This window comes from Staurois parvus, unplaced genomic scaffold (assembly GCF_062004578.1).
Source record: "Staurois parvus isolate SC_StPar_1 unplaced genomic scaffold, SC_StPar_1.0 ptg000154l, whole genome shotgun sequence".
Taxonomy (NCBI): Eukaryota; Metazoa; Chordata; class Amphibia; order Anura; family Ranidae; genus Staurois; species Staurois parvus.
In genome coordinates this window covers 1,751,292-1,766,437 of record NW_028317950.1, presented here as the reverse complement: position 1 = coordinate 1,766,437, position 15,146 = coordinate 1,751,292, and the positions used below count along the sequence as shown (strand labels likewise).

Below are 15,146 nucleotides of genomic sequence, written 5' to 3'. Positions count from 1 at the left end.
TAATTAGCTTGGCTACGAACTGGAAAAAACGTTTGTGCATACAAAGGTCAGAATGGAACACCTTCTACAGGTTGTCAAGGTTCTTAAATACTCTAAAGCCCAACTCTGGGAAATGGGGGGGAAGAGACCCTTGCAGTAGGCCCCCCCTGCACTGGAGTTGTTTAATGCTCATTATGTCTAGGGGAAGAGGAATAAGGAAGAAGGCAGCACAGTGGCTAAATGGTTAGCACTTCCGCCTGGCCCTACTAGGGTCGCTGGTTCGAATCCCAGCCACGTCACCACCTGCCTGGAGTTTGTATGTTCTCCCTGTGCCTGCGTGGGTTTCCTCCCACACTCCAAAGACATGCTAGCAGGTTAATTAGATCCTGTCTAAATTGTCCCTAGTATGTGTATAAATGAATGTGAGTTAGGGACCTTAGATTGTACACCCCTTGAGGGTTAGGGACTGATGTGAATGTACAATATATATGTAAAGTGCTGCATAAATTGATGGCGCTATATAAGTACATTAAATAAATATTAGTAGGTTGAGAGTTAAGAGGAGATACAGTCCCACTTTTGGTTTGCTTAGCAATCCAAGATTGCCAGAAGACCACCTATAATCTCTACCCATTGAGTAAACCTAAGAGGTAATGTTGCCTTCCAAGCCTGCGTGGGTTTCCTCCGGTTTCCTTCCACCCTCCAAAGACATGCTGGTAGGGTAATTGGTTCCTCTCTAAATTGGCCCTAGTATGTGTATGAATGAATATGAGTTAGGGACCTTAGATTGTATGCCCCATGAGGGTTAGGGACTGATGTGAATGTACAATATATATGGAAAGTGCTGCGTAAATTAATGGTGCTATATAAGTACCTGAAATAAATACATTTAGAAGACTGGTTTTCCTTGTTTAAAACTGTATTGAGTAGAATATAGTTTTGAAGAGCTTCGAACAGGCTTTCTCAACCTTTTCAAAGCAGAGGAACCCTTAAATCAACTTGTCAGTCTTCGGGAACCCCTGCTAAAAATGACTATAATTACAACTCGCGATGCATTAGTGTGATGGTTAATGGGAAGAAAGCTCCCTGTCCTTGTGGTCACTGGGAGACTTGGCTCCTTACAGATAGCTAAAAAGATCAATCGTGTCAATAGGAACTTATCTGAGAGGCAGAAATTACTCGTTGCTCAAGGGACCCCTAGCAACCTCTTCAGGAACCTTAATGTTCCATGAAACCCTGCTTTAGAAGATGCATAAACCTCTAGTAAATCTGGCAAACCAAATTCTGGGGTTTTGGGTCTACTTTGCTATGTACACTCACTGGCCACTTTATTAGGTACACCTTGCTAGTACCGGGTTGGACCCCCTTTTGCCTTCAGAACTGCCTTAATTTTCATGGCATACATACAAGGTGTTCCTCAGAGATTTTGGTCCATAATGACATGAGTTACTGTTGCCTTTCTTTCATCTGAACCAGTCTGTCCATTCTCCTCTGACTTCAACAAGGCCTTTTCATCCACACAACTGCCATTCGCTGGAGATTTTCTATTTTTGGACCATTCTCTGTAAACCCTAGGGATGTTTGTGCATGAAAATCCCAGAGGATCACAGTATTTTAAATACTCAGAGCAGCCTGTCTGGCACCAACAACCATGCCACGTTCAAAGTCACTTAAATCCCCTTTCTTCCCTATTCTGATGCTTGGTTTGAACTTCAAGTCATCTTCACCACGTCTACATGCCTAAATGCATTGAGTTTCTACCATGTGATTGTCTGATTAACAATTTGTGTTACCGAGCAATTGAACAGGTGTACCTAATAAAGTGGCTGCTAAGTGTAGTTGGACATAGGGTTGCAAAGGCCTCACTGATCAATATTGGGTCAGACAACAACACTCTCTTGACATCCTCAACTTGTGTTCTAGGATGTACAGAAATGGCTAGTCAGGAGAGAAAAGCTAATTTCCGCATATTTGTCCCTCCATAATAAGGCTGATTGATAAAATAGCTTTTTGGCTACTAGGTCTGCTTCATGAAATTACAAGAGGCGTTGTTCAATGAAGAGTTCAACACATAGGCCTCCTGTACCTAATTAATTCCTGCTTTCAGGGCATGCTGTGCTGCTCTAGCTTTTTTTCTTAAAAATGAATATTATGAAGGATCCTCTAGTAATTGCTTTGAATGCATCCCAGGAAGAAAGTTTACATGGGTAGGAAATGTTCACCTGCCAGGAGTCAACCATATAATAAAAATATATATTTTACCCCCCCGATATACTAAACCTCCCAGATTTTAAAAACAGCTTTATGACCTAACAACAAAGTTTGCTTTAGAGGGGAGTGGACTGAAAGGGTTTGTGTAGCATATGTAGCTCTAGTACCCATGGTAGAACTTCCATGGAGGCCAATACCAAATCAATTCTGGACAAGGTTCTAAAGGTCTCTGGGTTTGACAGGAAAATTTCTTAGAGTCTGGCTGTCTCCAGACTGGTAGAAATGTGACTGTTTACATTGCATGCTTGACCACACCCATAAGAAGAAATACTTGCCTTATGCCTCGTTCCATCCGGGTCCCTCCAGTGCTGCTGGACCAATCCCATGCATCTGCCTTTCTAAGCTGAGACCAGCTGCGGGCACATTCCAGCCACCTCAATGTACAATACAAGGCTAATGTCCCTGTATTGTACATGATGAAATCAGGCCTCTGTCCACAGACTAGAGCTTCAGCCAGACGATGAGAGCGCCGGAGCCGGGGGATACAGGTAAGCTCTTGCATTGTACCAGACTAGACCTAATAAGAATCTAACCCTTCTACTGTGTAGCCAGGTTCTGGAACAAAGCCTCTGTAAATAAAGTTTCATTGAACGGCATCAAACTGATGTGATACAGCAAGACCCAGCATGTCAATCTACTATGCTCCTATTGACTTTCATTGCCCTCTTCTGATAGGTCCAGACCGGGTGCCAGGGGGGAAAAATGTGCCCAAGAAGAGAATCATGGGACATGTAGTTCCATCACCTTTAGGTGGGACTGCTTTTTTTGGGGGGAAAAAACTACAGCTCCCAGGAGTCCCAGCAAGGAGAATTTTTACACACTCTGCGAGGTCTGAGGCACTTTGCGCCAAACCATAGAAGAAGATAGGTGTGAGGGACAGAGTGCTGAGTCTAACAGAACTTGTCTGCCAGCACGGCCTATCTGCAAAGACACAGAGCTAGATTGCTTGTCTACTCTGCTGTTCTAGAGACACAGAGGGGGATCACTAATCTACCCTCAGCTGTACCAGAATTGCCAGCCACCGCATCAGTCCACGATGGGTCCCTCTATCGGCAGGACTTACAGCTGAAGCGCAGGAGTTTGTTGAGAGGGTTGCTAACCCATTCCTTGCACTGTACAGCAGACATTGAAACCCTAGCCCATTACTGCTCTACTCTACTACTCTCTAGGCATAGCCCAGCCTATGCAGTCTACTCCCAAGGCTACTGCCATCCAGAAACATCCAGAATTACCCTTCACTTTTGAAAACCCCTCTCCACTTCCTGAACTTACAGCAGCTTTGTTACTGGTATGAGCTTTTCCATGAGTTAAACCTCCTACAGCCACCTTTGCTACAGTTGTCGTCCTGAAGCCAGTGTAAACCATTGAAATTCATTATTGTGCACCACGGTAAGGGCCCCAGCTAAGCCGGAAAAACTAAATTCTTCTTTCCATATTAACCCTTCCCTAAAGACTTTACTGTCCAAGCCTTACTCTTTTACTGGGGGTAGTTTAATGTGTACACAGTCAAGTCCTGCAGGCAGACTTGAATATAGCTGGGTCTCTCCAGGGGTCTAATGGTGGTGTAGTCTCCAGTGGGATTGTTACTATATTTCTTTCTGCCATTACTGAATCCCTTGTGGCCTTGTTACAGTTTAATCTCATCTTAACGTCTGGTGAAACCCAGGCTCGGTCACCCTTTGCTTTGTCTATAAACATTTGTAGCATAGAAGGTCTCTGTCATGGAATTCACCTATTCATTGGTTGTGTTACTTTGTTCTTGTTTGAGCTGTTTGATATTCATAGAACTACAGCTTGCACTCCCATTTGGTGTTGTCTCATTGAGTAGGGGTGTGTCAGAGTGGTTAAAGTGGTAATACCAGAAGTCTATCTGGTCTCAAAAGGTTTAGTCACTCAGTGACTCCTTCGGGGTGCACTACAACTGTGTATGCTGCTTTGCTTGCCAAATGATACTTATTTCTGTCCATTAGGTCCTCAGATTTACACAGCTCTGCCACAGCCCATGGCCGGAGACTTTATTTTTCTAACACTGAAGAAGCAGTAGACTGAGCTTATCTATCTATTCCCTCTTTCTATCAGTATATTCCTTTTTTTTTTTTCCCCTTTCCTTTTTTTTCCCTTTTTTCCCTTCCCTTTTTTTTCCCCTTCCCTTTTTTTTCCCCTTTCATTTTTTTTTTCCCCCTTTTTTTTTCCTTTCCCAGACTGAGCTCTACTGTACAGGGACTGCCTAAGGCTATTTCCCAGGTAACACTGTTTGCATTTAAAAACCGTTTTAATGATGTATCAGTATAGGGCTTATTTACTTTGTGGGTTTGCTGTATATCTGCCTGGAGGTCAGCTTTATTGGGAAGCTCTTTCTGATATAAAAGACTTTTAGATGAGCAGAGGTTTGTCTCACTTCTTCAGTTTGATATCTTCGAGTGACACATTTGCCACCTTCTGAATTTTCTAGTTCCCTAATTTGTGAAATTTGATCTGATGTACAAGAAATTAGGTGACAATGAGGCTTAACTCATCATTTCTCTCTCATCAGTCTGGCTTCTTGACCTAGTGAAACCGTACCCTCCTTTTTTTTTTTTTTTTTTTTTTAAGATGTAAATTTTGTGAAAGAGGAACTCAACCTGATAGACAATAAATGATGTGAGATGGAGCCTGATTGTCTGTCTTAAAATTGGTGCCTACGGAACAAATATATATTGTGACACGTAGACAAAATCTGTTAAAATATTAACTCTATGCATACAAGGTAACAGTATAGCTAAAAGTCTGTAGACACCTGACCATCACACCAAAGATGAGCCTGCTGGACATCCTATTCTAAAACCATGGTCATTTGTATGGAATTGTCCCACTTTGTAGCTATAACAACCTTTACTTTTTTGGGAAGAGGATTTTGGAGGGTGTGTGTGGGAGAATTTGTGTCCAGTTGGCCAAGAGAACATTTGTGAGGTCAGGTGCTGATGATGGATGAGAGAACCTGGTTCACAACTGGCACGCCAACTTATTCCAAACATTGCGGGTTGAGGTCAGGCCTTTGTGCAGGCCACTGGAGTACCTTAGCACCAAACTGGTCACACCATATGGAGCTGACTTTCTGCACTGGGTACAGTCATGCTGGAACAGAAAAGGGTCTTCCCAAACTGGAGAAGGCCTGGCTCACAAATGGCATTGCAAATGACCTCAACCGTGTTCAGTATGGTGTAGGTCAGAACTAGAGTTCCTCATGACTGGTTGTAGAGGAACTTGAGTGTCCTGCACAAACTGGTGAAACCATGTTTTTATGGAGTTGGCTTTCTGCACAGTCATGCTGGAACAGAAAATGGTCTTCCCGAACTGTTGGCACAAGGTTGAAAGAACACAATCTATCTAATCTGATCTTTAATGTATTTTTATGCTGTAGCATTAACAATACTCTTAATTTTTAATACTTAATTTTTTGCGAAGTTACCCCATACCTTAGGCCAGCGGGTATCACACTCAATTTCCTTGCAGGCCACATCAGCATTATGGTTTCCCTCAAAGGGCCATTGTATCTGTAAGACTAGATGCCCAGAGCACTCCACTCCCATTACATCAGATATCAAGAAGCCCCCCACCATCAGAAGTCTTGAGTCCCCTCACAGTGCACCTCCTTACTCTGTGCTGCTGCCAGGAAGAAGCTGGGGCGAAGCTGGGAAGTGCAGGGTCTGGAGGAGGACCAGAGGAGAGCTGGAGTCAGCTGCAAGAATCTACTAAATGCTGAGGCCAGGGTAGGTGGAGAGGAGGGGGTGCTGCAGCTGCACAGTGAGGCACAGGATCTGTAGAAGTTCTGTTCCCCTTTCTGTTATTTACTGCTGAGATGGGCAAAAAGAAAGAGATGAGCCTCTCCACAGCTGCACAGAGCAGCACAGGATCTGGCGGAGGAGTCCTGTCCTCTCTGCTGCTGAGAAAAGGTAGGGGCGGAGGAAAGAGGGGTACCACAGCTGCAGGAGAAGTGTTGGGGCCACTTGAAATGGTGTGGTGTTCTGGAATCAACCCACGGGCCTTCTGTTTGACACGTGTCCTAGGTCACATGGGAGGTATGATGCTCAGGTTTCAACATACTTTTGGCAATATAGGGTATCAGCAAACACCTGTCATCACTCATCTAATTACGTTTGCTGCAAAAACATACAGTTTTAATAAATACATTAACTCGTTAAACTACAGTAATTGAAAGCTGGTGTTACATGTCACTTTTTTTTTTCCATTTTATGTTTTGCATACCTGGTAATGCCTTTGCCCACTTCACCACATGCACTAGCTGCCTCTCTCCCAGCTCATTGAGGCTGCTCAACAGCAATGCAAAACTGTCAGGCTGGTTGTTATCATGTCCAGAGCATACCACGACAGGCTCTATGGCCTCTAGCACGTTCAGGAAGATTGGTTGGCAGCTATAGCCCTCGAGCTGTGGAATGGACATGTTTGGTGTCATCTCTCTTCCTTCTCCCTGTCCTAGAGATCCTTCCAACTCGTCCTGAGTCTTCAGGTTACCCAACTTCTTCAGTTTACGTGCTGCAGAAATAGAAATATAAAATATGTATTTATTATAATTGTATTAAGGTTTTCAGTTAGCTTTTACAACATATATCAGATCACAAGGTCATTCCATGGTGTGTTTTAGTATTTTTTATGCCTTTATTCTATAGGGATACATATATCATTTTTAAATGTCTACAGAGCATATTCATTACCAATGTATACTACACAGGGTTTCATATTGCAGGTTATCTGGGATGATCTCCTTTGTATCTGTCATAAAGAATAGAACAACATTCTCAAGCATGGTACCAGACTGGAAGTCTTTAGGTAAAGTTGGGAAAAACAGAAAAAGGAAGGAGGGTTGTACTCAACGCATATTCCCCTAGAAAAGAATAGAAACACACAATTGGTACGTTTTTTGCATGCTTTCGTGCATTTTAACATGCGTTTTGCGCGGTTTTCTGCTCGAAAAAAAGTAATATATAAATAAACGTAAAATAAATCAAATACACATATGAATATAAAAATTCATGACAAATAATTAACCCCTAACCTTAAAAAAAAAACCAAAAAAAAACCACACGGACAAAAAATACTATAATAATTATTATTTATTTTATTACCTTTTTTTAGGTTTAAGGTTATGGGGTATTATTACAAGTATTTATGATTTTAATATATTTGTGTATTTTACATTCATTTTTTATTATTTTTACCCTAACAAAAAAAATAGAAAACAAAAAGAAAATAATAAGTAAAATACTATAAATAAAAAAATACTAACCCCTGATCCTAACCTTTTAGCTCTGACCCCGTACCCAAACAAAATAATAAATGAATAATAAATATACAAAAAATACTATAATAATCATAATAATAAGGTTATAATAAGGGTTTAAGGTTATGGGTTATTAATTTATTATTACAAGTATTTATGATTATTTTAATATATTTGTCTATTTTACATTCACTTTTTATTATTACCCTAACAAAAAAAATAGAAAATAATAAAGTACAATAAATAATAAAATGCTAACCCCTAATCCTAACCTTACCCAAACAAAATAATAATAATAATAATAAAACTAAAAGCTGATGGAAAAACTAAAAAAACAGAAAAACCTAGCAACAAATGATGCAATAGATGATATTTTTCTCTATTGGCTAATAAAAAAACCACCAAAGCTTAACACGTAAAAATCTGCCCCCCCCCCCGCCCTAAGGCAGCTGCCTAAGCAGCCTTGTGCTGGCGCAGAGCATACAACTGCTTAGGCAGCCGCCTTAAGGCACCAGGGTGGGGGGCAGAAAAATCCCAATCCCTAGCCACTTGCTGGGTATTCATATTTTTAAAATACCTGACTTCCGACGATCCCCTTTATTGTCCTTCCGGAGCAGCTGAAAGCTAGCATCTCCTCCTCATCCTCCCACCAGCATACAGCTGCTGAAGAAACAAAATCCAGGGGATCAGCTTCAGTAAACAGCTCCCCCACTGCCCCTCCTGTCCTTGTTCCTCCTTTTTCTGCTGCTCAACCCCTCCCCCAAGTGCTCCCCTTTCAACCGGGCTCCTAAATTATAAAAAAAAATTGTAAAAATAAAAACGACAGACACCATGCTCTGCTCTACTGACTGACATCAACCTCTGCCCTACTGATGCCTTCCCCTGCCCTGCTGAATGACACCATCCACTGCCCTACTGATTGACACTATCCATTTTTAAGGTAGGCTAAGTTTGTATTTTTACAGTGACATTTCTTTTATTATATTTTTCTACACTTTCCTTACTATTTAGTTAGGCCTTGATCCTGTGATCTTTGATCTCTTTCATGTTGTTTGGGTAGATCTCCACCTCTCAAAAGTTGCCTACCCCTCATCTAGGGGTATATGGGATGCACGAAGAACTGTAGCAACTATTTACAAAGACTCAGCTTAGCAACAGTCTCTTCTTAAAGAGCACTAAAGGCTCCTAGGTGTACTTCCTCAGACCCCGGATGACTTCTTCTCCTCACCGAGCTGCCTGAGGGTATCCTTGAGCAAGGAGGCCCAAGAGCTGCTGGATGAACAGTCCCAGATGAGAAACTAATTGGATATTACACCTGACCCTCTCCCATTATATGGCCAGGGGGGTGTAGGAGTCCTTACACTGTTCTCTCCTGTTAGCTTAGTGGGTTGGTGGCTGCCTTCAGGCCTTACGCTGGGCCGGCTCCTTCACAGCTGCACAGGCTGTCCTCCCCAGGAGATGTTAAGGTAGTAGTGATCCTCCTCTCCAACCAGCGACCTGCCTGTAGGTAGGCTCCTCTCCTTGGCGCCCCCTCCCAGGCTCCACACTCCCGCCTTCCTCAATCCATCTTCCACCCGACACTGCACACCTGCCCTCAGGCTCTGCCAGCTTTGAGGGTTTTCCTGCTAGGGGATAGGCCAAGGTGCCAAACATGCAGATGCAGGGCCTCCTTCCCTCCTCTCCCCTGCTCCAGAAAACTCTCAGGTTTCTGGAGAGGTGAAAGAGCTCCAGAAGCCCTGGCCTGTTAGATCCTCCCAGCCAGTCCTGAGGTGACCTCACTTCCCTAACTCATCCCCAGGCTTCTTCTCAGCCTCTAGCTAACAAAAAAAAAACTGCTTGGAGAATGTTACACTAGTTTTAAATGCTTTATTTGACTGTGTTAGGTAGTACAGGAGATGAAATACCCAAAATTCACATGGGCTCCTACAGCTCTTTTACTAGTCACTGGGCGGGTGTCTGCATCCAGATACATCACACAGAACTGTTGCATATCAGACACAAAACTAAAGAATTGTGTGTAGCTCAGTTCCAGGCAATTTTGCCTGGAGAGGACTTTGTAGTGTTAAGTTCAGAGTTACGTCAAATTTAATGGTTAAGGCTAGGGTTAGGGTCAAGTTTCTTTAAGGGTAACATTGAGGTATTAAGAAGTAAAGTTGAGTGTTAAGTGTCAGGCTCAAGTTGTGTTAGGGTAGGGTTAGCCTACATTTTAGATTGTATGTAGGGCCATTTATTTATTTTCTTGCTTTCTTGTTTGGTACCAGAAACCATACAACAAATACTACCTGTGCCAGGTTCTCATCAAACATTTCACCATGTGTTGGGAGCAGCTGTAGTGAACCTTCTCACCTGTGCCGACAACTGAGATCTGAAATATACTAGTGCTACGTTTTCGTGGCAGATAATTCATGATGCTTATGGGTTAGCGTTTATACACATGGCTGTGTGATTTATACATATGACTGCTAGTAGGTAGGCCCTGAACTTTTAAAAAATAAATGGTAAGCATTGCCCTCCTGCGGCGCATTGTCAACACTACAGGTGACTTCAGTCTTTACCCGGTCTTCCTTCCTGGTCCGAAGGCTGAGGCTGCTCGAATCGCCAAGCCACCGATGACGTCACTCCCACGCATGTGCACGGGAGTTTTGGCCATGACGCACAGCTCTGAAGGAACGGCACAGGTAAGCCATTTCTTCAGCACACATGCACCGGTATTGTCACTGGTGCTGCTCCATAACATATATCCTAAATGGTGAAGTTTAGGAGATATTCATTTTACCTACCGGCAAGCTTTTTTATAAGCTTACCAGTAGGTAAAAATATACAGAGTGACTTTACTACCACTTTAAGAAAATAACTAAGTGATCGGTCTAGACTACATTAGCAGCCAAGCTATATTGTAGGTGGTCCCTGCCCTAGGCTGGATAAATTCAGTTTTTGGCTGTGCTGTACTCAGCTGAGCAGCAATTCATTTTCTAGGTCTGGTCAGGTCTCCCTAAGCCTGGTGGTTGATTGCTCCTGGCTGCCTCTGGAAGAAGCTTCTAGAAATAGTGTTTTTAGGGTTTGCCACTGGGCTATTTATCCAATCTCAGCCAATCCCTGTAAGGGGGCGCCCAAAAGTTGTGGTTGGGTAGAAGATAAATGTTTAGGAGGGCCTGTTTAGAGTATTTCCTCTCCTGGGGCCTCTGCCCCTGTGAGGCAGCCTGTGTTACTGAAAAGCTGTTACTGTTAGGTCTCAGCATGTACTTGGCTGAGGGTCTAAAAAGGAACCTAGACTTAAACCCATTTACTGGAAGAAGTTACCTTGGGAAGTTGGGCAGATGAAGGACCCCTTTCACTGAAGAGTCTTGCAGGGAAGCTGGTTGTGGAGCTGTCTTTAGACATTGAGTAGGCCCTTTTTACCTAGAGCTTCAGGTGTGCCTGTGCTTTGGAGGGTAGACATCAGAGGTTGCTACAAAGACTGACTTTTCTTACAGGGTCTCAAACTACCTGGCTGCCCCTCTACCTCCAGCAATACTTAAAGTGGTTTTAAAGCCTTAAGGTTTTTCACCTTAATGCATTCTATGCATTAAGGTAAATAACCACCTGTGCTGCACAATTTCCCCCAGCCCCCCCCCCCCCCTTATTCTTACCTGAGCCCAATCCGATCCAGCGATGTGCTCTCACCTCTGTTTCCCACCTCCCTGGGCAGATTGACAGCAGTGGGAACCAATGGCTCTCACTACTATCAATCAAATGATGTTCCAAGAGGTGGGGCCGAGCTGCTCGCTCTGTCAATAGATGCAGACAGGCAGCCTCAGGAGTGAGCCCACCTGGTTGCCCCCCATGGAAAGCGGCTTTCCATGAGCACACCCAAAGGGGCCAAGAGTGCCAGCAGGGGACCCCAGAAGAAGAGGTCCAGGGCTGCTCTGTGCAAAACCATTGCACAGAGCAGGTAAGTATAACATGCCTGTTATTTTAATTAAAAAAAAAGCAAAAAACAAAAAAAACAAAGCTTTAAGGCTGCTACTGAAGGACTTTGCCTAAGAATCTATCCTCTATTGCCTGCATGTGTTTTGGAGTATCCTGCACCCTCATCCTTCCTATGTTCAAAATCCACAATACAACTTAGAAAAAAACAAAACAAACCATGCCTTAGGCTGAGCTTGTGTTTGGCATGCTTTGAAAGTGGTATTTGGGCTTGAAGCCTCTGAACAGGTAAGGGAGACCTGTGTATCTCCAACAGCCCCTTGGTGGTGGTGGGGAGCTAGAACAAACCCATGCTGCTCCCTCTTTCCATACCGTTGGCGGGGGGGGGGGGGTGTTTTCTTTGCATTTCCATCTTGGAACAGCGCCACAAGGTCTTCTGTAGTGTATATGCTAGTTTTATTTATTAAAGTGGATAAAAAATGGAGCGCATTAGATGTCTGTTTTAATTACTTGCTGATGAACTGCAGGACGGGGAAAGCTGAGAATTGCCAGCTGCTTGGATGAGACCATTCAGAATGTATGCAAAGAAGCCCTGTATAATGCTGTCTAAGACCTCTTGCGATTAAGATTGCAGGTGAACATAGAACATTTTCTGCATGGTTGCAGGTGCCTCTGTGCTTCTCTATGCAATGTAGGCAGATCAGGGCTGGTGGGAGGGGCCAAGCAGGGTGCTGTGCTTCTTGAAAATATCACAGCACTCTGCCTCATTAATCCTCTAAAGAGTCCAGAGTCCTGATGCATTCAATGGGAGGAGTTATGCAAATATCAAAATGTCTTGATGGGTGGACGTCCGTCTAGAAGAACTGGTGTAGACAGGCTGCGTGTGCTGAGACTGAAATCCAATGAATGAAAGGGGGTGGGCCAGAGACAGGAAACCTAGGGAGAGTTGCCAAATGATAAACCTGGGGATGCCCATGTATCCATGCAGAATACCCACATGTGAAGCTAAGCCTCCTTGATCGAAAGAACAAAAATCCAAAAGAGTAAAAAGGGGTGGTGCCAGGGGCAGTAAGGCCAGAGAGCAAAGAGCTAGATGATGCTGAGCGTCCTCCAGCCAGGAAATGAGGCTGGTTCTATCTGACTTGCTGCAGCTTCCATTGCGCATTGTAAGACGCTCACAGGTTGCAGTAAAATTGGACTAAGCAGCTTTTTTGCAGGAGAAGAACCTCTACAACTGTGCAAGATTGAAGGGAAGGCAGGAGTGCTGCTTTAACATCACACGGTAATACTCAGACCTCTTGTACTCCTGGAAGCAGAGAGAATGCAGCTCCAGAGTCCTTTTACTTCATACCGTCCGGCTGCCCATCTCAAGTTCCCAAAGAGACATAAATATTGATGTTTCTTAATCTAAAACTGGACTTTCCTTGCCGGTGGCCCTCCCGCTCTTCTCAGAACATTCTATAGAAGTAATTAGTTTCTTCCATGAAGACAGAGTACGGAGCTGGTTCTCTGTATGGCTTTCTGACCATTTCTAAATATGACGAACGGCCTTCCTATGATCACTCCCCTCTTGTTATGTAGGCCACACGGACTTAACTGGTGAGTCAATAATGAGAATGGGTGGGATCTATAAGGCAGCAAGTGGACATCTTGTCCCTGAAGTTGATTTTTTTTTTTTTTTCAAAAGTAGAAAAAATGGCAAGCATAAAGATTTAAGCGACTTTGACAAGTGCCAAATTGTAATGGATAGAGGACTGGGTCAGAGCAACTCCACAACTGCAGATCTTGTGGGACGTTCTGGATCTGCAGCGGTCAGGACTGACCGAAAGTGGTCCAAGGAAGGAGAACCGGCGACAGGGTCATGGATGGCCAGGGCTCATTAATGAATGTGAGGAGGTAAGGCTGGCCTGTGTAGTCCAATCTAAAAGAAGAGCTACTTTATAGCTCAAATTGCTGAAAAAGTTCACGCTGGTTCTTATAGGTGTCAGAACACACAGTGCAATGCACAATCCCTGGTTAAAGATGGCTGTAGATGTAAGCAGATGCTGTAGCGATCAGCGGCTGGAACCGTAGACCGTCAAAGCAGAAGAAAGTCACCAGCACACCGTGGATCTCCAATGCAGGTCCAAAGCTTTATTTATCGATCACATTGTTACAGGCAAGAGGAACGTTTTGGAGCCTCGCAGAACCACATCCTCAGGCATGTAACACACAGAACACACAGTGCATCACAGCTTGTTGTGTATGGGGTGGTGTAGCCACAGACCGGTCATGGTATCTATGCTGACCTGTGTCCACAGCCAAAAGTGCCTACAATGGACATGTGAGCATCAGAACTGGACCATGGAGTAATGGAAGAAGGTGGCCTGGTTTGATGAATTCAATAATGGTTTGAGGAACACTATTTTGGGTTGTTGACTTAGCCTCCAAATTCTCCAGATCTCAACCCAACTGAGCATCTGTGGGATGTGCTGGAAAAACAAGTCCGATCCATGGAGGCCCCACCTCGCAACTTGAAGGATCTGCTACTGACTGCTTGGTCCCAGATACCCCAGCATACCTTCAAGATCTGGTAGAGTCCATACCTCGATGGATTATGGTAGGTGGTAATAATATTGGGGCTGATCGGGGGGGGGGGAGTAAAACCCCATGGTTGGGCCGTACTGCCACCTGACCCCTCCCCCTTTAGCTGCAGAGGCAGTGACTGGGGGTGGTTTACCCCTTGTCACCACTCTGCAAACACCCTCTGTGGCCACTCTACCAATAATTGAGTTCTAAATACTGCATTTTGTGTGGTTGGGGCTCATTTACGAGCATATGCGTATTTTCTGCACGAAAAACAGGTTCTTGCCAGCAGAGCTAGCAGCAGATCCCGAGTAAAATGTAATCCTGTTTAGATGCGTACAATTCTTCTAATTCCTTTAAGCGCGTAAATGTTTTTACATGTGTAAAATTTTTCATTCTGGCTTTCCTACCAGGTCAGTTTTTCAGGAGGATCTGATTGGAAGCTCCATGCAAGTCCATGGACAGGCGCTTGTAACTAGAAATGCATACATTTACCTCAGCTTATCTCCAAGTCCATCTAGGTCCGAGGGGAAAAAAAAATGGAAGAGGTCTGCATGTTGCATATCTCATGAGGCAGGGACATAGTGTCCAGTGGGCGTTGCTGGCAGATGTCATCAGGGGCCAGCTGCCTGAACCCAGAAAAAGCAGCCAGCTCCCAATGTCAGAAGATGATTGCAGCTTGGGACCCAGGCTGTTGCAATGACGCAGTGGATCGCAGCAGGACAACCTTGGATTCGCTGGGCAGGTGAGTACGTGAAAGGACAACCCAAGGGGATAAATGGAGAAAAAAAGCAGAAGGGGAAGAATAGTTACTCTATAAATTTCCATTTTTTTCCCCAAATTTTGGTGAAAATTTGAGAGTCACTGGTGAAAGTTTGCCTTTTTTTAATGTTGCCAAGAACTGGACTGGCACCAGGATTTACATGTTTGTGTAATCTCCGAGCCAGCATCTCAGTCTTAGAAATAGATGGTGACCCTGCATGATGTCTGAACAAATATGGCATCCAACCGGCGAACACTTTGAATTTATTGATAAAATGGAAAGTGTTCTCACAATAGCCCTTGTGCCGAGCAACCTTTGTTCAGAATGCAGCAGGACAGCCACTCTGCATGGGAACCAGAAGCCAGTGGAGATCGCTGGAGTAGC

At 44.0% G+C, this 15,146-nt stretch overlaps 1 protein-coding gene across 1 annotated transcript in view; it reads right to left on the bottom strand.

Moving 5' to 3' along the window:
- AR (androgen receptor) overlaps positions 1-15,146 on the bottom strand; it is a 316,158-nt gene that overhangs the window by 40,184 nt on the left and 260,828 nt on the right. Inside the window, exon 4 of the mRNA XM_089674898.1 lies at positions 6,496-6,783. Within this exon, the coding sequence (XP_089531024.1) occupies positions 6,496-6,783 (288 nt within the window). The remainder of the gene's footprint in view (positions 1-6,495; positions 6,784-15,146) is intronic.